At 35.5% G+C, this 25,804-nt stretch overlaps 1 protein-coding gene across 2 annotated transcripts in view; it reads right to left on the bottom strand.

Moving 5' to 3' along the window:
* Positions 1 to 22,673, bottom strand: part of CNTNAP4 (contactin associated protein family member 4) — a 222,557-nt gene extending 199,884 nt beyond the window's left edge. For both annotated transcript variants that reach the window (XR_007891847.1, XM_051643036.1), the window contains exon 1: positions 22,330 to 22,673. Coding sequence is in view for 1 of the 2 variants with exons in the window: in XM_051643036.1 (XP_051498996.1) it covers positions 22,330 to 22,414 (85 nt within the window). In the remaining variant the exon portion in view is untranslated. The remainder of the gene's footprint in view (positions 1 to 22,329) is intronic.
* Positions 22,674 to 25,804: the final 3,131 nt, after the last annotated feature.

The raw sequence follows: 25,804 nt of genomic DNA, 5'->3' as shown, positions 1-25,804 counted from the left end.
GGGTTTGGAAGCTCTGAATTTTTGTTTCAGTTAACCAGTTTCTCCTGGATAATGGGTGGTTTATTCTCCAGCTCAGGGGGCTGAGTACGCTGAGGATAACTGATCTGGCTATTAAAGAGTGAGGCAAAGAAGGCAGTAGGAATCTCAACCTTGCTGGTAATATTCCCCCCTGCATCCAATAAAGAATCGAGATTATCCTTGGCTGTCTTTCTTTTTAATATATCTCTAAAAACATTTTAACATATGGAATCTGTTTCTTGCACATGACTCCAGGACCTTTCTACTTAATTCAGGGACAACTACATATCTAGAGAATTTCAGCACCTAAGAAAAAATGTGGTTGTACAAGTAGTTATTGCCATTAATATGCAAGAACATTACAAAAAGCAGAAAGTTAATATTTAAGGAAAGGAAAGGAAAGGAAAGGAAAGGAAAGGAAAGGAAAGGAAAGGAAAGGAAAGGAAAGGAAAGGAAAGGAAAGGAAAGGAAAGGAAAGGAAAGGAAAGGAAAGGAAAGGAAAGGAAAGGAAAGGAAAGGAAAGGAAAGGAAAGGAAAGGAAAGGAAAGGAAAGGAAAGGAAAGGAAAGGAAAGGAAAGGAAAGGAAAGGAAAGGAAAGGAAAGGAAAGGAAAGGAAAAGTTGTGCTTCCATAAAGCAATTGAGATACTCAGGAATAAAATATTTTTGCTTACAATAACAAAATGTTCTGGTTTGAGCCAGGATGAAGCCAAGTTTCCTTTTACTGATTTTTTTTTTTTTTCTTCCAGTAAGCTCTCTTTTGACTAACAGCAAGTGTTCTAGCTAACAACACTAGAGTATTTATATTACTGCCAAGGTTCCAAGGTCACATCTTTGCCCTTCTTTCTCAGAAACTAGCAGGAGAAGGAGAGTTGTATCTATGACCCTTCGGTGGGAGGCTGGACTAGATGGACAGCAAAATTGGGCAGAGATATTCCATTCCATTCTGTATATCTACATAAGCTCAGAGAAGGTCAGAGATCACAGAAGACAACTTCTTTCCTACTTCTTCTTCCCTTCTTTTCCACCTATGGCCAGTATCCAGGTAGACTCCACGTATCCATCACTGTCAGCCCCCAGGCTTGTGCATCTCTGACCCTTGTAACTCTACCCTCAGCTCCTGTCTGCTCTGTCGGTCTCTAAGGCAGCTCTGGGACATTTTGGGACTGTTCACAGCTAAGGAGAGTGCTGTGAAAGTTGCTGGGGGTGGGGTGAGGCAATAGGGGTTTGCGCATTCCAAAACAAATTTGTATGTAATTGTACATATTTTCTTTCATCATTAGTGTTTAATTAAAGCTGTCTAGTTTAGGTTTCGATCCAGAAATGTCTCTCTCCACAATTTTATCTCTCCTTCCCTACCAGGGGGAGGGTGGAAGGGTTTGAGAACATTGTTGTCTCTGGTTTAATTGCTGATCCTGAGTCAAATCTTGACAAAAAATTTCTTGGCAGGTTAGTATTTTATGTGATGTTTTATAAATACTGTATTAAATGAAAATGGCTGAATATGATCATAATATCTAATAATTCTTAAGTTACAAATATTTATCTAAATCCTGTTTTGTTCCACATGTGAAGAAGGATTTATTAGATTAACAAAATGAATAAAGAAAGAAACGGGAATATTTGTCTCTGGACAATTGACCTTTTTTTTTGCAACCTGCCTGAAAGGTATATGAAATTTAAAGAATTCCATACCTGTGTGAAACAAGAATATTTGAATTCTAGTCAGTTCAAAATAAAGCAATAACAACAACAAATCTTCTGGGAGCATCAATTTACATATCCACATTTTCTTAGGTCAGATTTTTTTCCTAGTCTACTTTTCTATGATATTCAGCTAGAACAGAGAATACAGTGCATTACAGGATATACATTTTAGCAAAAAAACCAATTGGTTCTAAAGTAGCTAAAAGTACCAAGAGACATTACAACACATTAGAACAATAAAACGTATCTTTAAGCCATATGATTAAAATATTTCTGCCAGCAATAAACAGGAATTTTATTAAAGTTGAATTTATATAAATTTAATACAGTGGATTTTTTAAAAATTAAGTAAATTACCTGAACTGCCATGGCAGGCTAACAAATTTTGTGTGTATGTGTGTGTGTTTTTGGTTAGATTCAGTATCTATTTTCATGGAAATGGAAGACTAGCTGGCAAATCCATCCGAGTTTTCAGGACAATTGTAAACTACATCTGTAGCTGTCGTTTGGGTTGGGAGGGCTTTTTTTCAATATAAACCTATCAGCCTCTGAAGTCAATCTGCTTAAATATGTTATTTTTCATGGTGTTTTCAATTATGTCGGTGCAACCTTCTATTCAGCTCAATTACAATTATATATATAGGTGAGAACGTGTTTGCCCTACTGTTTTCAGAGGGAAAAAAAACCCAATACCTGCTTGGCTGAATTCAGGAAACTAGAAATTATCCTTGCACATTTTACAATATTTGTAAGACTCTCCTTCAGAGCAATCCTGTAATATCTAAAGGAAAAACAAATTACAGTAAAGAAGTCAAAAATCACAGACTTTTATTTATTTACCTACTTTGCAACAGAGTTAGCCTTTAAGATTTCTGCTTGTCTTCTTGTTCAGTTTACTTTTCATGACATTTGGTCCAGATAGACATATTTTTAAATGTCAGAGGCAGGATGCTTCTTTTCTGCACTTATACTTGCACCAGAAATTGATCCTTTCCTTGCTGTTCTGGTGAAATACCAAACACCAAAATTGAAAAGAATGAATATCCATCTTACTTAGTTCCCAATACCTTTTACTGTGCCATCTAAGTGTGATGTTTACCTTCTGAAAAATTCTGAGACACACCAGGTGGTGCAGATGAAGCAAAGCAAAGCCTTAGTGTCTTTGTTGCATGCATTATGCAATTTGACAGTTATTTTCTCACAATATATCCAAGAACTTAAAAAGATGTGCTGTCAGTGACTGACTGTTCACTGGCAAAAATATGTAGAACCACAACATCCCTTGTGTCTCAAACTACTCAGGACAGACCCCGGTCTTAGGCAAGTGTGAACAGTTTACAAGCACAATGGCAGGCTGTCCCCCTCCCTCTCCCCTCCTCTCCAGCTTGGCTCCCTTGGTAAATTTCCAGTCAGCCGCTCTGTGCATGTGTTGACCACCAGGACTAGTCTTGAATGCTTAGAACAAGCCTCTCTCCAATCCCATTCCAGAACTCTCTGGAATGTCATACTGAGCAGCCGGGCACCCCAGAACCTTCCAGAAGGAGGAACTGCACAAGTGCAAAGCTCAACTGAATGTTACCAAGGGTGGACCCTAGTGGACCCCTTATAAAAAGGGGTGGAAGAGTGTCACACCACCCGTGGAATAGGACCCCCGGCTAGGGGCTTGCAGAGTAGGAAGACACCACGAAACAAAAGGGTGGTCATTTATCTGTTCTGTCTTCTCATCTTCCTTTCTTTCTTTCTTTCTTTCTTTCTTTCTTTCTTTCTTTCTTTCTTTCTTTCTTTCTTTCTTTCTTTCTTTCTTTCTGTCTGTCTGTCTGTCTGTCTTTCTGTCTGTCTTTCTGTCTTTCTGTCTTTCTTTCTGTCTTTCTTTCTTTCTTTCTTTCTTTCTTTCTTTCTTTCTTTCTTTCTTTCTTTCTTTCTTTCTTTCTTTCTTTCTCTCTTTTCTTTTCTTTTCTTTTCTTTTCTTTTCTTTTCTTTTCTTTTCTTTTCTTTTCTTTTCTTTTCTTTTCTTTTCTTTTCTTTTCTTTTCTTTTCTTTTCTTTTCTTTTCTTTTCTTTTCTTTTTCTTCTACTCGTTGAAGTGTCACTAAACCGTAGCTGTTTCGCTAGTTTATTCCATTCGATGGTTAGACAGATGTTATTGTGAGTTAACCTCTTCACAACTGCCTGCCAATAGCGCTTAAGTACCGAGATCTCAATGCAGCATTTGTTACATGGTTCCTCTAAACTATCTGCAGTAGCTTTTTTTTTCATCTTGCACTGCTGCCAAAGCAGAACCCCTGCACTTTTTTGGGTATAAGAGTCAGCTCCCTAGAAACCCACCGAGTGGGACAAGACGTACATGAAAGAAAAATTACATAGTTTAACTTTATTCCCTAAAAAAAACAGGGCATAACCATTATCTAACTCTCTCTATAAATAAATATCAATATCAATATTAATATCAAAAATATAAATATACTATAGATATACTATAAATATAATTAGAAATATAATTATAAAATGTGACTATTTTTGTCTTCCCTTCATTCTATCCCCTCCTCTTGTTTTTGATTCTTGATTTCAAACACATGCCAAGAACAGGAGATGTTCAAAAGACAACAAAGTTACTAAAAACTTTGTCATCATAAGGGAAAGGGATTTTAGTAGTGTCTTGCCTACAGGCAAAGCATCAGGTGGACTTTAATCTTACAAGATTCCAGAGAATCCACAGAATCAACAGTAAATAATCACGTACTGTGATAAATGTTTACAGTGGAACTCAAATCATCTTGTATTTGTCTACATGTGTTCAATCTCACACTGTTAGATGTAAATACATAGAAGAATGCCTTTTTTAGTGCTGACACTTTGTTTTTCCTGCCCAGACAGAAACAAAATTAATCTATTAATACAGTAGTGAAGTGGCAGTTCAGTTCCACCGTTTCTTATTCCAGCTTCACTCTTCAGGCTGAAACATATTTACATGCAAGCCAACCCCCAGTATAACTTACATCTGCATCCATACCTTGCCAGTCTTTGAAAGGTTAAAGAATTTAGTCAGCTCCTCCCAAGCTCTTCCCCTTACAGAAAAACTTAAGAGTGTAACAATTTTGTTATTATCATATCTTTCTGTTGCTTTTATTTTTGCTATTAATTTTCCTCATCAGCTTTTTTTAATGCGTATGAGAAATTTTAGAAGAGTAGAAAGAAAATAACTTTTCTTCACTGTTGTAAAGAATAATATATGTGCATACATACACAAACATGCACAAAATCAGTTCGTGGCAACCAAAGGGATGTAGTGATAGTTTCTTAAATATTAATGGAAAAAGCAAGGTTGGAGAAGGCTATGTCAAGACTGAGAGATTTCAAAACTGCCTATAAATATTATACTCCTGATTTCACAGAGCCCTAAGAAACTTGGCATTTAGCAGGAGAGTTGGTGGTGAGCCTTGTAAGAAATAAAACACAAATAAAAAATAACCCCCAAAAGCAAAACATGAAAAGCAGAGATACATGTGGGAGGTAGGTAACTAAACCTTTCTTTCTCTGTATTTTTTAATAGGAATCAATCATTAGTGCATTCTACTGAAATTCAATCTACAGCAGGTCAATATTATTTTTAGGAATTTTAGCATTATAGAGTAGAAGTAAAAATATAGTGTTTTCTCCTCACAAAAGTCTCAAAAACCTGCAGTCTGAAAGCTGGTAAAAGTCTAAGCCAATGTCACAATATCTCTGTTTATTTCTTCATTTTTTTCCAGGACTGACAAGGCACTGGGCTACTATGGAACATTTATTTTTTACTTTATGTAAATAAACCAATTTACTTTATGTAGAAGGAAGTGAATGTATTTGCTTTGACCCTGTGTCAAGTAAAGATACAGCCACTTTGCCTAGATTGTCAAAGAAATGTGAGATAAATAGCAAAGAAACAGTATCTCAGGGTAGTTACCTAATAAGATGGAATGCCATACAAGACACACATTTTAATATAATCCACTAGCAATTTTTTATTTAATTCAATGAGATATTATTGAGTCATATTGTTGTTTAATGTAATTGTTAGCTAGAAGTTATTTATATTTATGTAATAAAAGTACCCTAAACATTGGGAATGAGCCAAAATAATTTCCATGAAACAGTCATTACATTTTACTGCATGTATTTGTTCAAAATGATAGACCATTAATGTTATAATGTAGTACAATTAAATTATTTTCCTTTAAGTTTATATATATTAAGAGGGGTGCAAAACTGAATTTCTGCAGACAAATGTTGTTTCGCCCTGTTCAATATAGAGAAATGTCTGTTATATAATATTGCAGCTATTTATGGTTAGTAACATATGTATTATGTCAAGATAAACAAACACAGATGCTCTATGAACAATCAAATTTTGCACTTGATGAGATTCCAAGTAACATTTTAAATGGCTGTTTAACTGTCTGAGTGACATAAATCAGTAAGTTTTACAACAAAGTCAAGATTGTTCCAAAAAACCCCTACTTAGGAACTTGGAAGGGAGAGATATTTTGATTATTTTATATATTTGTTTGTTTGTTTGTTTTTACATATTTAGACAATATACTACACAACTAATATAGTTCTATTGGGCAGAACACTATTTAGGAGATTAGAAAGAACTTATTGCTGTATAGCATTGTTCTTTGTGTGGTGAAGGTCTTCATTTTTACTGTTGTGGTTTTTTTTAATAAAGTCTTTATTGATTTGCAGCAGATCAATTACATTGTTTTATTTAATCAGCTTAAGAAAGTAAAGTAAAAGCAAATAGTAAAAAATTAAACAATTATTTCCTCATAACATACTAAAAAACTAATATAAAATTACACATATACAGTGTATTTTTAGAAGCAACAATTCTAGAAATGTTTTCAAAGTTCATATGTAAAAACTATTAGCTACTACCACATATTTTATTATGTGTTTAAGTTTTAATTTGAAATATATGTTTATCTTTTGCTAGTCATGATTCTTCAATTCAGTATATTTAACAAGTGTAGTGTGCATGTACTTATTGGTGAGACATTCTACTTTCTGTAACACAAATGTAATTTCTTCTTGAAGTAGGAAAACATCTAAATGTGAAATTTCTTTGCTCCTCCTCAAATACTATGTTAGTTCCTAAGTTATATAACAACCTCTCTCAAAATGTTTTAGAAGCCTGATTGATGACCAGAGGGACAGAGGCAGGATGCATAAAGTGACCAAATAAAATTTAAAAAAAACCAACCAAACTAAACAACAACAACAAAACCAGCAGTGTGTTATAAGACCCCAGTTCTGTTCAGAAGAAAATCTGTATCCCTGAATTCTGAAAATCTGATCCAGAAACAAGCAGCATAAACTCATTTATCAGAAAGAATTAATTACTAGACAATACCCTGTGTAGTATAAATACACAATGAAGGAGGTGAGGAAGGTTGATGTGCAAAGCAGTCAGTAAAAATCTCTAAATCTGATTTTAATAGTATTTGAGATTTTGGAATAGTTTTGAAAGGAAAGAATACTTAAGGAAATTAGGTAAATGGAACTCTAGATCAAATGGAGCAAAGGCTATCAAACATAGATCATATCAAAGTAGTCTATGTTTTCCTATGTTGGGCAATTTTTAGATTGAAAAGCAGTGGTTGATTTTATCTGTTCTTGCACAGGAAATTGCTAGTCATTAATGAGTAGATGAGAAAAGAAGCTATGCGCTGCATAAGGACAGAAAATGGTAATGGGAGATACTATGAAAGGGAAAATCAAAGCACATAGGAATGAGCAATCTATTTACCAAAGCCTTCCTTAATTTAATTTAAAACGTGAAACAAAAAGTATAGATGTGTTTTATGTATTCATCTCCCTATGAGATTACAAGGTATCACAAATACATAGTGGAATCAAGATATCGTAAGAAAGAGATGAGTGGTTACAGAGTAAGAGAAAAAAAAATAAATCTTGAGCCCAGGAAGTAAAAGGTCATATACTTGACAGGAAAAAAAAAAAAATTCATCTCAAGTCTGAAGCTCATTAGATAGGCATGACTGAAGTGTATTAGTCAGTCACACAATTACATAAAAGTATTTACTGACATGAACAACTGTGAAAAAGCAAGTGGATGTTTAAAATTTATCACATTCAACTACTGTCTCAACTTGTCGGATTACAAATGCACCTTGCTGCCTCAAATATATGGATATATAAAATTCACTGTAGGTCAGTGGTAGTTGGTAACATCTAATCCACAACCCCCAATATTTTTGACAGACAAGAAAGAAAGAGCCAGCAGAAAATAAATATTTGTTTATATCTGCTGGATTAGGAGAATTACAGAAAGGAAAAAGATCCTTTTTCAGGGTTCGTTATCACATTTTACATTACACATTCACAAGGCAGAATCAGCATTATTGACTGCTTGTTCTCAGATCAATGATAAAATTCTGTTGAACTAGTAGCACACTACAAAGCAACAAAATACATTGATGAAGTCAATTTTAAACATGGATCTTTTAATGAAAACCAATAGTTTATACCTAGTGGTTATTTATGACAACTTTCTTTTCCAAGTAATTGAGGAACTAACAAGGAGAGATACTATGCTGGACCTTGTTCTCACCAACAAGAGGGGGCTGGTGAGGGATGCTAAGCTCAGGGTCAGCCTTGGCTCCACCATGAAATGGTGTAGTTCAAGATCCTTCAGGCAGCAAGGAGGACTCACAGTAAGCTTACTACCCTTGACTTCAGGAGGGCAGATTTCAGCCTCTTTGGGGATCTACTTGAATTAATGTAATGGGATAACATCCTGGAGGGAAGAGAGGACCATGAAAGCTCCTTGGTATTTAAGGATCACTTTCACAAGGCCAAAGAGCGATGCATCCCAACTAAGCGGAACTCAGCTAAAAACTCCAGGAAGCTCACAGCCCAGAGAACAACCACATCTTGGGCTGCATCAAAAGAAGTATGGCAAGCAGGGTGAGGGAAGTGACTCTGCCCTTGTACTCTGCTCTGGTGAGATAGCATCTGAAGTACTGCGTACAGGAGTCCTCAGCACAGGAAAGACATGGACCTGTTGCAGAGGGTCCAGAGAAGGGCCACAAAGATTATCAAAGGGCTGAAGCACTTCTGTTATGAAGACAGGCTGAAAGAGTTGGGGTAGTTCAACCTGGAGAACAGAAGTTTCTGGGGAGTCCTTTTACCAGCCTTCCAGTACCTGAAGGGGGCCTATAGGAAAGCTGGGGAGAGATTTTTCACAAGGGCTTGTAGCAATAGGAAGAGAAGGATGGTTTCACACTGTAGGAAGGGAGAGTTAGATTAGACATTAGGAGCAAATCCTCCAGTGTGTGGGTGGTGAGACACTGGAACAGGTTTCCCAGAGAAGTTGTGGATGCCACCTCCCTGGAAGTGCTCAAGAACACAATGGATGGGGCTTTAAGCAACCTGGTCTTGTGGAAAGTGTCCCTGACTGTGGCAGGAGCATTGGAACTAGGTGGTCTTTAAGATCCCTTCCAACCCAAAGCATTCTATGGTACTTACATAGGCATAACATAAAGCTAATTAGACTGCCTGTCTGACACAATGAAAAACACAGTTAATGCACAAGGATGCTCTCTTTCCACTTACTCTTGGACTACAATATTGCAAAATTGTGATGAGATCTATCAAAGACAGAAAAATAGGAAAGGAAAAATATCTTTATTAAACTCCCTTCATGTTGTAATAGAGCTGAATACTGTATAAAAGTAATATTCCAGAAGAATCTTCATAAATACCACAGTTTATATTCTTTAAGAAGAATTATTAAGGCCTTGGAGGCATAAATTAATTTAAAATTTATTTGCAGATTGACTCTTGCAGTGAGATCATTTTTTCAATAAAGAAGACAGGAGTTTGAGACAAATTTGTGTTCGTAGTCCTTTGAGCCAGGACAGAACATATTTTTATTATTATTATAATTTTTTTTTGTGGCTGATTTTACTTTTCAGTTAAGTCACTTCTAAGTAGCTGCAGTTGCTGAAATCAACATCATGTTTTCAGTCAGTGTCTGCCTCTAAGATTGATAACGCCTGGTGTTTATAGTTATGGCAAGAGAATGGTGTGCAGAATGTCACAGCTTGGTTCTGTAACACATCTGATGCTCCAGAACTAGAAGGGAGTAAGGAGGGGTTTCACATGAGACCCTCTTCTGGGGAGGAGAGGATCAGACAGTTGACCAAAATTAACCAAAGTATCCCATCCCATACAGGTTGCACTGGATATAAATTTGAGGGATCACCAGGGTCTTGCTCTCTATGTCCATAGCTTCTGTCCTGGGAGGATTCTATCCATTCATCTGTCTTTGATTCAGGTTTGTATATTCCTGTACTCCAGCATTCCTACATCTCAGCTCTCATCTGCCACTGGCTCCATCAATTGAGTCTGAGACCTTTCCAGGGCCTGCCCTGCAGTCTCACTGGTGATGTGGATGTAACTGAGGGGTGGGGTGAGAGCACCATAGTGCTTTTCTGTATATTTGTATATATTTTATTATTTTTCCTTTTCATCACTGCTGTCTTATTAAAGCTGTACATTTTAGTTTCCAACCCATAAGAGTCTCTCTTCATTATTCCCTCTCTTTTTCCTTTAAGAGTCCTGACTATGCTTCTCATCTGCCTCATTTGCCTTCAGACAGTGAACTGCACTAGTGCATGATCACTGCAGCCCAGGCTGCCTTCAGCTTTGACATCCCTGATGAGCTCACTCACATTTATGACCATCAGGTCAAATAACACATCCCCTTGGGTCAACTGTCTTAAAAAGTTGTGCTACCTGTACCACACTGCACTTGCACAACTGGGAAGGTCCAGTAAGTTTCTCTAAAATGTAAAGGCACAGCTGAGATGAGATCTAAAGAAAGGAGTTATCGTGGTTTCTCTGAAAGCTCATAAATGTGAAAACTGTAAGGCAACACAGTCCACAGCTCATAATTCTGTGGTATTTGTTTCTGCCAAAATATAATTAATCCAGAAGGAATAGACAGTATGTTGATATTAATCTTAAAAGCAGAAACATTATATGTGTGTGGAACAGTTCTGCTACCTTCTGTGGCTTTGCACCTACAGAAAGTATGCAGTGGCAACACATAATCTGCCTTACTCTCCATCTCGATTGCTGCTGCACCCTGCAAATGGAATCCACCAGTCTAGTAAACAGAAAAATAATTGCAGCTACTAGTCATAATAAAAATCATCTGTTTCCTAACTCCCATGATTATTTATCTCTTCTTTTGACACAAAGGGGAAAAAAAAAAAGTAAAAATTAATACCAATTAGAAAAAGAAGAATTAAAGAGAAGCTGTGAATTAGGAATCCATAAAAACCCAATAAATTAAGCAAGATGTACATAAAAAATAAATTTAAGCAGGATGTACACTGCACTTGTGTTTTTCCTCTGAACATGTATGAAATATAACTCTAAACCTTATTCAGACAAGCAACAATTGTTCTTTTCCGTATCATGCCTTCGTTGGCTCTGCATGAATATCTGCAATTAAACTACCTGTGTCCTGTATTAAATTCACAAATAGAATTACCCACTGTTTGTTGGGTGTTTGGGGGTTTTTTGTTTTTTGGGGATTTTTTGTTTGCTTGAGTGGGGTTTGGGGTTTTTTTTATGTTTGTTTGGGGATATTTTGTATTTAGGCAGATTCATGTGTTAAATTTGCCTTGAGGGGTACAATAAAAATTTCCCAGCAGGAGTTTCCCCAACAGAAGAACACCACTAACTACTTTAAAAATGTTTGATTTTTGAGTCTTGCCACTCGACTTTGAAAATAAATATCTGTTCTGTCTGAAGGAATAACGCAATGTCTCCTTCTTGACAAAGTCCATGTTCTAGTACAGACAGTACTATATTAAGATTAATTGTTGGGAAAATTACAATTAATTACTTGATTAGAGGAAATCGAAGTGGATTGTGATACTATTTTTTAAATACTTTTACGCAGATGTTAAAGAATTCTATACAATGGAATGCTGTTATGTTCCTAGTGGATAGCACACTGAGTGCTTACTGCTCACTACCATTTGACACCTATTTACTTGGTCATTATATGTTTTATGAGAGATTATAGTTTAAGAAACACCAGTATTTCACAGTGTTCTATTATGAAAAAAAAGGATTTGCACTAAACAGTACTCATTTTCTGAATATGTCCATTACTGCAAGTGTTAGTTTAACATGACTTTAACAGAGGGATTTCTCAGTCAGGAGAACTCATTCACCACCAGTTCTTCCAATTCCTACCTCTCTACTGGCAAGTGGCAGGGAATGAATATAATGATCACAAGAACATTTAAAAATCCTCATTAGTCTGGGTCTTCCAGGTTTAAGATTATTTTGTGTTTTATTTGTCCAATTGGAATTACAGAGAAAAGGAAACATATCCAACTTGAGCTGTTGTTTTTCAAATGTACTTCTACACTAAATAAATCCACAGAAACATAAATAAGGCAAAACATATGGAATTGGTAAATCTAATATCTGTATTATCAAACAACAACACAGGTGTGAAAGATAAATCTCTTATTTAAAAAATCTGCTGATAATTGGTTAAACCAGTCAACAAAATATGAATATGAATAGCTATATAAAAAAAACCATAAAAGCAAAAATGTAAAGATGATCATCATATCCAGAGTATCCTAAGTAAGCCATTGTGATCCACCATACTATCATTTTTGTGATTGCTAGTTCACTGGTAGATTTTTAAATTGTGCCTTTCAATCTATAATATTGAAGTATGCCCAACCACATACTGAAATTTGACATGACTTTTTTCTACTAAACATACATTTTCAGCACCTGTGGTGGTATCTTAGAAACATATCTACTGAGACATTACAAAAATATACTACAAATATAAAATAAAATAAAATATCAAAACAAAAGGTACCCCCTTTCCAGTACTTCCCTCACATACACAATTTACAACAGGTGAGTGTTAGATCAGAGAATTCTCCATAAGAATTTTGCAATCAGTCCTTACCTAGAATATCTACAGAGCATAAAACACATTATTGCTTTCCCAAGAAGCAAAATCTTGTCAAATCTTTAAGTAGTCATTGCAGAGGCAAAGGAAGAAGGAAATCAATCATAGATATTTTTTTTCCTCCTAAAAACATAACACAAGATGATGGAATAAAGCTTACTTTCTACTGCAGTATTCTGAAGATAACAAAGATCAAGTTCTGCATAACTGCGAATTCTTCCCTTACCAATTGCTCAAAATTTGGGGCATCTAACTGAACTACAGCAAGCTAGAAAATAGATGTAGATGTTTTGTGAAGGGTTCAAGAACAACAACCCTTCAGATGGCACAAAAATGTGGATATTGGTACTTGCACATCAATAATCTTTTTCCCCAGTCTCTATTTCTTAAATAGTTTGTTTTCCTGTCCAAGGAGAAAGAAACAGTAAAACACAGAATGATCTATGAAATAATGACAGTTCACAAAAGTCAATACAGGTTTACAGTTGAGCACAGATGGGTATTTGAGCCCTCTGGGAAGAAAGAGAAAAGAGAAAGTCAACATGCCCCAAACCACATAAACAGTGGATGAGGAATAGATGGTAGAAAGTCATCTTCCATAAAAGAAACATGCATTTCCTGACATATCTTAAGGACTTCTTCAGGAGAGGGCAGGAGTTGCCTTTAACCTGTCACCTGTGGCTGAAACATGGGATTTATTGGTATAAGCAGTATGAGTTTCACCCAACCAAAAGTACGTTGATAATCTCTTAAAGCAACAGTGAGGTTGTCAAATCTAAACAAATATTTGGTTGTTGATTCCTCCTGTATTTTGTTTGATTAATTACTTACTGAAGCTAGAACAGTATTTTCATAGCACTGTTTCATGAGCAAAACCCTGGCATAGTCCTCTTCTTGTGCCATGCTCATCACTCTAATCCAGAATTTCTAAAAGTAAATTAGGAAATGAAACCACAAATCACTATGGCTTTTTTTCTCCTGTTTTACAGAGAAAGAAACATAATCTGTGACATATTCTTTAGAGATACGTTTTACTTAAGAGCAAACAAGCTAAAATAATAGTTTTATTATGAACCCTCCTTTCCTCAGGAGAGCCGTTCCCAGTCCTAACTACTGGAGGATGTCTGTTCTGTGGAAGAGTTGACTCTGAGACAGACTTCACTTGAGGACATAAATGTAATCACTGCAGTGTACAGTGGAACTCCAGATTATGTTGGCATGGTGCAACTGAAAAAGAGCCATATAAATTCCACATTCAGGCTGATATAAACAAGAATTACTGCAATACAGCATGTCAAATGGAGCTCTGCAACCTGAACTGTGATTCAGGTATTTCTGAAAGTGCTAAGTTTCGGGGGGCTATTTCACCCCTCAAAATTGAAATCAATAACTTTGATTTTTAAAAAAATAATAATAAAAAATGTTACCATTAGCTCTGAAAAACAGAACAGCAGTTTTTCACTGAAGACATATGAACTCCCTAACCACAGGAACTAAGCAAAATTCTAGCTGTCTTTTTCTCTTCACATTAATTTGTTGTCAAGTGAGACGAATACATTTTGTTTGTTACACAGATCTGTATTTGAGTCCTCCAAACAAGGCACCATGAACAGACTGGTACACAGAAAGGAAATAAAGATACCAGTTATATTCAGACTATGCAGCATATTTCTGTGGAAATAATATTTAACTTATTCTTTCTAAATCTTTCATTCAGTAGTTATTTAAGTAAAGCTCCCGTTGATTTTCCCAGGAGCTTTGCTTGAATAAGAACATTGAGATACAGTGTCACTCTTCATTTATGAAAAGAAAAGAAAAAAGAAAAGAAAAGAAAAGAAAAGAAAAGAAAAGAAAAGAAAAGAAAAGAGAAGAAAATAGAAAAGAAAAGAAAAGAAATCAGAGTTACTAGAACCTGCAAATTTTTTTTATAAAAAAAAAGAATTAAATCTCACTATGATTACTAAACTACTGGAAACTAGACTGCTGCCTAATAGGCACACATCCTGTCATAGATCAAGAGAACAATTTACAGTGAGAGTCAAAGCCTGTTGGCATGGAGCATGAAAGGACTGCCTACCCAATGTAAGTTAGTCTATAACCATTATTAGATGCTGGATAGGTAAAGGTCTTTAAATTAAGCATAAAAGTATGGAGATACTTCTACCTGGTTTATTGCCTATTTATGAAAATAAATGTGGTTGTACTCTGTGAATTTTGTTTGTAATGCATTCTCTTTTCACTCTATGCTTTCTTTAAAAGCAAAGAAAACAACAACAACAGAACAAAACCAAAAACAAAACAACAAAAACAAACACACAAAAAAACCCCTTAAACCCCCAACATGTTTTGACACAGCCCATGTTAAAATGGAACTTTAATGATGATTTGTCAAAGAAGTGGAAAGATCAGACTGTCTCAGATAAGTAGAACAAGCAATTCCAGTTTATTTAAGATTTTCACTTTACCAGAACAATGTGTGGCCAAAATGCCTGTGTACTTCATCATTTTGGGAGTAAAACATGCTCTCATTGGTAGGGAATTTCCAGCTCCTCACTGAGTCCCTAGAATTTTTCTAGGACTATCAATAATATCAGCCTAAACCCTTGGGAACTCAAGGAGAGCCCACTTACCTAAGCACATTCAAGGAACACTTGGAGTTTCAACACAAAACATGAATGCATTTGGGATAGCCAGTGATTGCTGTACAAGGCAGTCAGTATGCCTTCCCACACTTTTTTTTTAACATTTATTTAGAGAAGGGTATTTTGATGGAACTGGAACCCATCTCATTTAAATTTTGATGTTTATAAAGCCTCTAGATGACCTAGTTATCTATACTCACAGTCATAATCAGTGATCAGACAAATGGCACCACTACACTGCAGATAACTGATTTTGCATGCTATTTTCTCCTCGAATAAATTGATGGATTTTCTTTCCATCTTCTGCATTAATTCTTCTTACAAGAACTATTTTTCTCCCCCATGAGTCAAAGGGAATTTTCTAGCTCAGAAGCAAACTTCCAAGTTTCAGAATTTAAATTTTATACAAATAAATCCCAGTTTCCTTGTCTTTGCAGAATCCATCAGAGTTCATCATATATCTCAAAAGTAAGGTGTACTTGGTAATAAATGAAGGAGTGAAAATTCAGGAAAAATCTCCCTTCTGCAACTCTTACATCATTCATTCCAATTCAAAATGTCTTCCAGCATCAAATTAGTATTTTCCTATTAATACAGCATAGCAGTAGACATCACATGACTTCTACCATAATTCACAATCCTGAAGAAAAAAAACTAACAAACAAAACCAAAACTTTTCTCCTTACATTTTCTCGAAACTTTCAGATAATTACAGAATATCCATGTTGAGTATATCCAGTGTAATGTAACTGACGATACAGAAAAATGCTACAGTTGAATTAATTCCGTCTCCCTATATACAACTCAACCTGTCTAAAGCATCTCTTTCATATTGTGTGTTAGTTACCCTTTGAAGGTCTTTCTCTTGCTGTCTTGTTCAAAACCTCTGCTCTAGACTTTCTGTAATTGCAATTTATTCCACTTCCTCTCCTGGTGAGGTTGCTTTTTAAGGTATTTGGAAACTGTGTAACAATAATATTTTTTTATCCTTTTTAGCCACATACTTGTGAAACTTCCTGTTTTTTCATGTTTAGAATTTTCTTTAAATAAAATTTTCACAATTACTCTGAACTGGTCAACTAGCTACAACTGGGGATTTTAGTTGGCAACTTTTTAAAATAAATGGGAAAAAACCCTTACTTTATAAAATTATCTTTTTAGGAGAAAGTTAGGTTGTGAAAAGTGATTTCTGTTTAGATTTAAAAGTGGGCAGATGAACACATGAAAAAGAGCAAGATTTTCTTCAGCTATCAGCTGAATAAAGAATGATATTAATGAATAAGAATAAATTAAATTATTCCAACATGCTGTTTCTGATATAATTTTCCCTGCAAAGCACAAATGAAAAAATGTTAATTTCTAAAAGCTTGTTGTGGAAATACACAAACATTCTAGAAACAAGGAACAAGCAATAGCTTATTGAGCACAACAAAACTATGAGATCTGCTTAATAAAAAAATAATTAGACCCAGCTAGATAGATATCCTAACCATATTTTTTCTATATACCTTGAGATTTAAAGCTCTAGAGGTTGCTATTTATTGTTTTTTTTCACTAGTCAATTAAGTGAGTATGATTATGTGAGTATGATACTTACATAATAATTCTGTATTTACTAATTTTAATCTACTTAAAATGTTAGCCATTTCCAGGATTTCAATGACTTTTTAAATGATTACACTGAAAACACTTAAGTGGAATAAAAACAGTATCATTTTTATCATATAGTCCACACTACATCCTGAAAAAGCATAGCAATTTGTCATTAAGAATTGAAAACCATCTTCTGAAAAGGAAAATAATTGGACACCAGCCCTTCTCTTAATTTCACAAATTTAACTTATGATTACTGATATAGGCTTCAGCTGATGGAAGGCAACCTATAGGGTATACTCTTGACAAATATTAGTCTCTAATGCTATGCTCGCACATGTATAAAATACAAATTCACAACAGATAAGTAAGCCTGATTACATATGTAAGTATAAAACACTGAAGAGTTACAATTTCTGTTAACCACAATTTGCTAAACCCTATATTTATATCTTTGTCATCTTGAACAAAAAAAATAAAGCAAACCCATTTTCATAACCTGACCCGACCTCCTGGAGAGCAGTGTAGGTAAAAGGGACCTGGAGGTCCTGGTAGACAGGAGGATGACCATGAGCCAGCAGTGTGCCCTTGTGGCTAAGAAGGCAAATGGCATCCTGGGGTGCATTAGAAAGGGGGTGGTTAGTCGGTCAAGAGAGGTTCTCCTCCCCCTCTAATCTGCATTGGTGAGGCCGCATCTGGAGTACTGTGTCCAGTTCTGGGCCCCTCAGTTCAAGAAGGATAGGGAACTGCTTGAAAGAGTCCAGCGCAGAGCTACAAAGATGATTAAGGGAGTGGATCATCTCCCTTATGAGGAAAGGCTGAGGGAGCTGGGTCTCTTTAGCTTGGGGAAAAGGAGACTGAGGGGTGACCTCATCAATGTTTACAAATATGTAAGGGGTGAGTGTCAGGGAGATGGAGTTAGGCTTTTCTCAGTGTTGACTAGTGATAGGACAAGGGGTAATGGGATCAAATTGGAGCACAGGAGGTTTAAGGTGAATATTCGAAAAAAAATTTTTACTGTGAGAGTGACGGAGCACTGGAACAGGCTGCCCAGAGAGGTTGTGGAGTCTCCTTCTCTGGAGACATTCAAAACCCACCTGGATGCGTTCCTGTGTGATGTGCTCTAGATGACCCTGCTCTGGCAGGGGGGGTTGGACTAGATGATCTTTTGAGGTCCCTTCCAACCCCTATGATTCTATAATTCTATGATTCTATGATTCTATGATAACAACAACATGCTATAACTCCTATATATTGTATGTTATTTTAAACCTTAGCAAGACAGCTTTTGTCATAATTACATTTATGTAATACAAGCTAGTATACTGAGACACACAGACCTCTTTCAGTTTTAATATAGCAGTCATGCACTGTGACATTTGGGATGCCTAGAACAATGGCATGCAAATTGTTGATTATACTCAATGTAATCAACGGAAGGCCTTCTTCAGACCCAAGTCTGAAATTTTCATACATTTTTCCATTGGTATTGATTTGGATTTTATGTTGATACAAGTTTTTGATGTTACTGTACTAAAAACATATAAAATATGCTAGGGATATCTGTAATGTTTTATTCATGCATATAATTGCCCAGAGATGGCCTGATCTCTGATGGGGTCTCCATTGCTATTTAAAAGTAGAAATAGATAATAATAAACAGAAGATAAATATTAATGAGACTACAAGAAAATTAAGGAAGTTTCTACTTTCTCCTTCCATACAGCATTTTCATATATTTTAATGCAATTCTATAAAGCTGTCACATAGCCTACAAAACTATTTGGCACTGATGATTACCATCAGAATGAAATTATATTCTAAATGAAGATACAGTATTTTTCTTGTAGCATGTAATCTCTTCCCTGGCAATATTACTTGCACAGGACTTGCATCTGATAATACAAGTATGTGAACACTCCATCCTGTATTTGAAAACTTCAGCATCATTAACAGACATTTTCTGTCAGCTTTAGAGTAGATCTTCTGTAGTAACATTAGCAAGAAATCTCTGATATTTAACAGAAACAACAATATTAATCATACATATTTATATTTTTATTGAAATCACGAGCACTGCAGTTCAAATATGAAAATCTGAGTTGATAAAAACTTTTGTACAACTGTAGAGTTTTAACAAATACAAATAGGTATGAAGATATGAGAAACCACATGGAAAGTCCCTATTTGTTCTCATTATTTCCATTCTCTCTCTAAACTAACCTTAATAATTTTTAGTCACTGGTGAGTTCTTGTGTATACAGGGTTTAATTATATTTTGTGCAACACTTCAGCTTTAGAGACCTTAAAAAACAGACAGCAGCACCAATTTCTGGTAAGTTTTAAAGGGCTGATTTAGTAACCTCCTGATTCACAGCTGTAGAGAGAGTTCTCTGTACAATAGTTTCCTAGGGAGGGAAGAGAAGGGGACTTAAAAGAGTACTTTCTTTAATCCTTCATTTGTAACTCACACTAGACCTTACACAGTTGCTTACTCAAGGCTGTGCACTTCAGAATTTTTTCGACTGTTTGGAAGTGCAATTCTTTAGGAGGAAAAAAACACAGGAAAGCATGAAACAGCACTGCTACAGACCTTTTAGAAGATTAGAGTTTCCAGCAGCAGTTATTACCTCTCTTCATTGGAAGTATACTCATTATTTTTCAGGGGGAAAAACCAACCAAACAAGAAAAACAAAACAACAAAAACCCAACAAACAAACAGCCCCCCCAAAAACCCCAAACCAAAGCAATCAGAAATAAATTTTCATTTTATAGATAATAAAGTCTGTCACCTAAAAAACTAATAAACTAAGAACTTCAGAATAATTTTACTCAAAAGTGGAATACTGTGATACATTTAAAATAGATTTTTGATCCAAGCAATTTCCTCTATACAACTGACTTAGAACATAAGCAATGATGCTTCAAGGTGAAGTGTAAAGGTCTTTTACTTTGGTCTTAGTGGCAGCTGGTCTGAAGAAGGACAAAGCAAAACTTAGGTATTCCACTTCTGATGTTAAAGAAAAAACAACAAAAGTAAAAGAACAAAAATAGATTAGAGGAAAAATAAATTTAAAAAAATCCTACTGGGTAATCTAGCCATCAAAATTCATGCAAGAAAACTGATCTTTACTGGAATTGTAAACATGTTTGAGTACATTAATATCAATGTTACCTACTGAGAAGGACTGCAATTCCTGGTCAACTTCTCAAAAAGACAGGAGCAAAGTAATTTCAAGTGAGTAGATAATGGCTGCTGCATATATTTACTGTAATCAGTAATGATGAAAAACCTTTTCTACTGAGGTCATTTTATTAAATCTAACACACTAACCAAATTCATACCTTGATAGAAACTGTCACTTTTAAGCCAAACTACCTCTCCCACAGAAATGTTCACTTTCAAAATAACACATATAAATAAAGGGACTTTATTTTAAATTATTTTTTCAGGTTAGATTCTGAAACATAATAATATGCATTAGATTGGCCAAGTTGTCTTCATATATTAGTTCTCACACCTTCTTTATTTAAATAATTTCAGTTAGTTTTTCCCTCAGTGAGTTTCCTTGCTGAAACAGCAAGGAAACAGGGAGAGTTCTTACTTTTTAAGTTTAGATGAGTGTTTTGACATAGGAGCTGGAACTTACTCATAGATGCAAATACTACATATTTACATATGTGTGAAAATTCTGTTTATTCAGGTTGGTTGTTTGATACTGTTATTGTGTTTGGCTTGATTTCGAAAAGTGTTTGGAAAAGCCAGCAGTAAATGTTTTTTATGCCTGATTTGTTTTTTTCTTCATAAGTCTGTGCTAGGCAGAACTTGAGCCTTTTCATTAAACCTGGCTTCCTCAATTGTAAGAGTGACCTCTAGTGCTCTACTGCTTTGCTATTTGATGCAAGTCTTTTGCAATTATTTTAATATGCTTCCCTCTAAGTGACTGATTTAGTTTTGTACATAGTGCCAAATGCTATTCCTGTGCAATTCAGTTATCACGATCTTGTGAAAATGATTGTATTCATAAACTGTACAATGCAGAATGATGAAGAGAATTAGAGCTGTGGCTGGATTGCAGCAGGGTGTTTAACAGGAGGAACTTTGTATTCATGTTTAGGGCTACACTACACACTTGAGTATCAAATGAGATATCATTACGGAATGAAAGCATAAGATCATTTTAGTGCTGCAATGTGAACGTCTGGCTCATGGAAGAATGTTTAGTTTACAAACCATTCATATGCAAAACCCTAGGCTATAGAACCATGGAGAACTTCAAGCTTCTCTGTCATTCCTCTGAGATTTCTAGGGAGCTGTCCCTTGCCACTGGCCTTTAAGGTTGTTCCTGAATATTCCTCCCTGCTTTGGCATGCACTTTCTTCCCATACAGGCATTTCTCTTGCCCTTCCATTCCTGTGATGCATGACCAGTGCCTTCACAGGAAGGCGAGAAAATATGTTCAGTTCAGCTTACAAACATCTGGCATTTAGGTTACTATTCTACCATATGTATGCAAAATGAAACCTCTCAGCTTGCTGAAACTGAATCAAATTAAGCAAGCATAGCTTAGAACTATTACTAAGTAAAAAAACCCTTGAAAAACAGTTTATTGAAAAGTTTTTTCTTTTCTTTTTAATTCAAATATAATTAATCTAATCTAACTCTGAGAAGCAGGGATTTTCAGGTATATATCAGATTTGCTTCCTAGGGGGCAGATTGTCTTTAAAACAGTAATCACTGTTTTTATTTTGCAATACTACCCTACTGGCTAAATCTGATTTACTCATCTTCTTAAAAAACTTTCTGCTGGAACTAATAACATTATTTTCTTTAGTCATGCATGAACAATACTCCCTGAACAATCGATGCAGACACAATAAAGTCTTACTATCCACATTGTTTCTTGTATTTGTACTGCTCAGAAATGTCCATCAGAGTTATTTGAGTGCTAGGTTAATACAGGAGATGCAGATACCATTTTTCAAAATTATAAATTGCTAAAAATCAAGCTGACACAGCACACAATAGAAATTTTGCCAGTAATTACTATGTAAAGTACAATCCCTTGGAAATTGCTGTACTTACAAACAGAATTAAAATGGGGCTGAACATTAATCCCTTAGTAAAATGCTGTCTTCTGGTACTCTTAGCTTTGTAAACAATATTCTGTACACAGATTCATGACAAAAAATCTATAGAAGAATTTTGGAACATTTTTAGCCTAGCAGCTTGCTGTCACCATTTCAAGGCAGTAAGCACTTGTCTCAAAAAAAAAATATTCTAACTGCAAATAAAATAACACAGAAGTTTTCAAAACACTGTGGATGTATTTTTAAATCATGTTCAATACTTACATTTATTCCCTGCCACTGCTGTGTGCCAGTGATGAGCAGATAGAAGAAACAGCAGCTTCAAGAAGATCTCGGTGAGAGAATCCATGTTCACATTCACTGAGGCACCCAAAAGAACCAGAGGATTAGGAAACAGCTGCTCTGTACTTCAGTCCTCTTCTTCTCACGGCTTCTCTCTCCTCTTGCAGTGCTTCCCAGCGATCAAAGACCTCAGTGAAATGCACTCCGCATCTCCTCACACATGCATACAAACCTCCAAATCTGCTTTTCCCTCTAACAAAAGCAATCCCTGAAGAGCTGCAGCGAGAATCTCTCCTGCAATTTCACCGAATGACTCAGAGCTAAACTGCCAGACTCGCCTACACAGCTTGCTGACCGGCGCCTCCCTCTAGCCGCGAGTCCTGGACACCCCTTGTGGTGACAGGTAGGAAATGTGGGCGCTGGTGAAAGCCAAACAATAAGACAGAGCAGGCAGCACATGAACCCTGAGACTCAGTGCTCCTGGAGGGAGGAAGCAGGAAACATTAGCATATGCTGCTGTTCCTGGTTTTTTTTTCAGTGTGGTAATTTTTACACTTTCAGCTGCAAAAGCATTACATGTTCTGCACTTTTGAATGAATATATTCTGCCTGTAGTAGAGAACCTAAGCTTACAAGTAAAGACAGTGGTCTGCCTTTACTGACAAAGTGATCATAGGATGGAATGATAGGCTGTGCCTGAGAAAAATTCTCCATATATATCCCTGGTCGGGTTTATTGCTATTAATACAGACATTAAAGAATTACATTCTCAACCCCTAAAAGTATACACTTATAATACAAATATATTGTCATGCCAAAGTTTCCTAAAAAACTTGAGCCCTAAAATATCCAGAGAGAGCACAAATTGCTTTCTACACTTTTACAAAGAGGAAGCTATCTTAAAACTGACCTTAAGTTTGTATTTCCATTACTTCGGAAAGTAGCATAATTTGAGAAAGAGCTTTGGAGGAATTTTAAATCATTATATTTAAACTATATCCTGAAACAGGATCTTGCAAAGTGGGCTTAATTGCTGTGCATGATAACTGTACAAAATTACAGAAAATAAATAAAGAAATAACCCACTTAGGAAATTCCTGACATTAATGAGGGCAAAGGCACCATTTAAGAACCACATTGGTGGCTCCCTCTCCTTTATTTCTGGAGGGGTACTACTGTATAGTCAGTCCGTATTTTGTCAGAAATTACTATGGCAATGCACTACAAGAGGACACTCCTAGTTACTGTGAGGTGCATAAACAGCAGACTTAGCAGTTACAAATTCAATGCAGTGGCCCAAACTTTGTCTTACTTCACGTGGACTTCTTAGGAGCTTAGTTATACCAAGAGATTTTTTCATCCAAAAAAGGGTTCTGGTGACTGTGGGTCACACAGCACACAGCTTCCTTTTTTCATATTGCAGAGACTATGGAATTTAAAGCAAATTGCACGTGCCTGAAAAAGGCTGTATCAAGGTGGGTGTTGGTCTCATTTCCTCAGTAACCAGTGATTTCACAACAGGAAATGGCCTCAGTTTGCCCCATGAGAAGTTTAGATTGGGAATTAGGTCAAATTTTTTCATTGAAAGTGTTATCTAGCATTGAAAGAGACTTCCCAGGGAAGTCACCATCCCTGGAAGTATTTCAAATATATGCAGATGTGGCACTTAGGGAAGTGGTTTAGCATTTAGGTTAGGTTGAGGGTGGGACTTTATTATCTTGAAGGTGTTTTCCAACCTAAAAGATTCTATGATTCCATGTAGAACTCTTCTGTGTCAGGAACTACTGCAGGACAGAGATGAAGTATTAATTAAGTCCAAGAAGCTTTGAACTTTAGTTGCTTATTTCTCAGCCTTTGAAGGATGCTCTGACTCACCTAGAGAAGGAAGAGCAAGCTGGTTTTGGTTTCATACTACCTCAATCAGACAAATTTAGGTTTTACAAAAATACATGAAAGACTTGGCAAAACCATGAAAAATAAAAATGCTAAACAAAAAAAAAAACATGTTTTGAAAGTGCTTAATGTAGCTTTTGCTTACATTCTTTTCGAATAGCAAATCAGCATGACTTAAGATTAAAAAGATCCATTTTTAAATGACCATGATGGACAGAAATGTTCAAAGGAAATTAAAACTATCTATTGTGTATCCAGTCTCTTCTTTTTCATATCAACTTTTGCTTGTATGAAAAGGCATGGAGAAAGTGTAGTTGTTATATGTATAACCTGCATGCTAGCTCTCCTAACTCTTCCCTTAAATTCTAAACTCTGTTACCATAGCTTATTACAACTAGAAAGAAAATTGTCCATAAACTGGATGTATAACTGATGGGTATAATGTACTGCCATAATTATGGAAAAATCAGTCTTATAACAGAACAATATATTGAAATGCATACTTTTTTTGTGGGGACAGACAGAATTACAGAAGTCAAAGTAACTGTATATATCTGATCATCTGATAATGTCAAGATAATAATCTGATACAGGGATGAATCTGAAGTATCTACAAAGTGCATACAAATCAGAGCTTGATTCACTAGGAATATTACAACTTCCTGTATGCCTTTGCATTGTAACATATCTGTCTCATGCATCCATGAAATGTTTCTGTTCACACAATCTTATCTCTTTATTCCAGCATCTTATTACCCATTTCTATTTTATATAATGTCCAAGTTTGTTGTTTAACTTCTGACTTCCTCCTTATAGAACTCAGACAAGTCTTTTCCATTCCTGGTTGGCCACATAGCTTTTATACAAGCATCTTTTATGATTGCCCGCTTTTTTTCCCTCACTCTTTCAGTGTTTTGTTTTCTTTCTTATATTCTGGGTTTGGGATTTCCCATGCATGCCTTTATTTTAGCTCTTTTTGAAATGTAACATTTTGTCCGTTTGATTTGGTAGAAGAGCTTTGTTTAGAAAGACTGCAAGTTCCCCTGAACATTGACTGGGCTTTGTTATAGATTCATCCTCACAATTAAAATTTCTGCAAAAATTTGCCAGCCTTCATTTACAAATGAATGACTTTTAATGCAGTTTTTTTCTCAGCAGATTCAAACTAATAGAAAAATAGCCTTTAAAATTATTCTCTGTGACTTTTTGTCTATCAAGAGAAAGCACTTTTAAATTAATGTTAACCATACTCCTGGTATTAGTGCTGTTATCTGCTTATTAATTGTAAAACAATTATAAAATATGAGAAGGGCAGAGGATAGTTATAAGATATAGGTCAGGGAATGCACTTTCTTATGCCTTTGACAGAAAGTCAACTTTACAAGAGAACAATTACTTTCATTTTCAGTCTATCATATTCACTACACATATCATACTCACTACACATATTTAATTATAATAAATGTAATAAATGAATATTTACTTGTGAAGCACAAGAATAGAAGTAAGCAAAGTTAAATAAGTAAAATAGAAGTAAGCAAAGCATTTATGCCAGTTGGCTGAAA

Source organism: Apus apus, chromosome Z, assembly GCF_020740795.1.
Source record: "Apus apus isolate bApuApu2 chromosome Z, bApuApu2.pri.cur, whole genome shotgun sequence".
Lineage (NCBI taxonomy): Eukaryota > Metazoa > Chordata > Aves > Apodiformes > Apodidae > Apus > Apus apus.
Note: the sequence above shows the minus strand (reverse complement) of the source record. Positions and strands in the feature narration are given on the sequence as shown.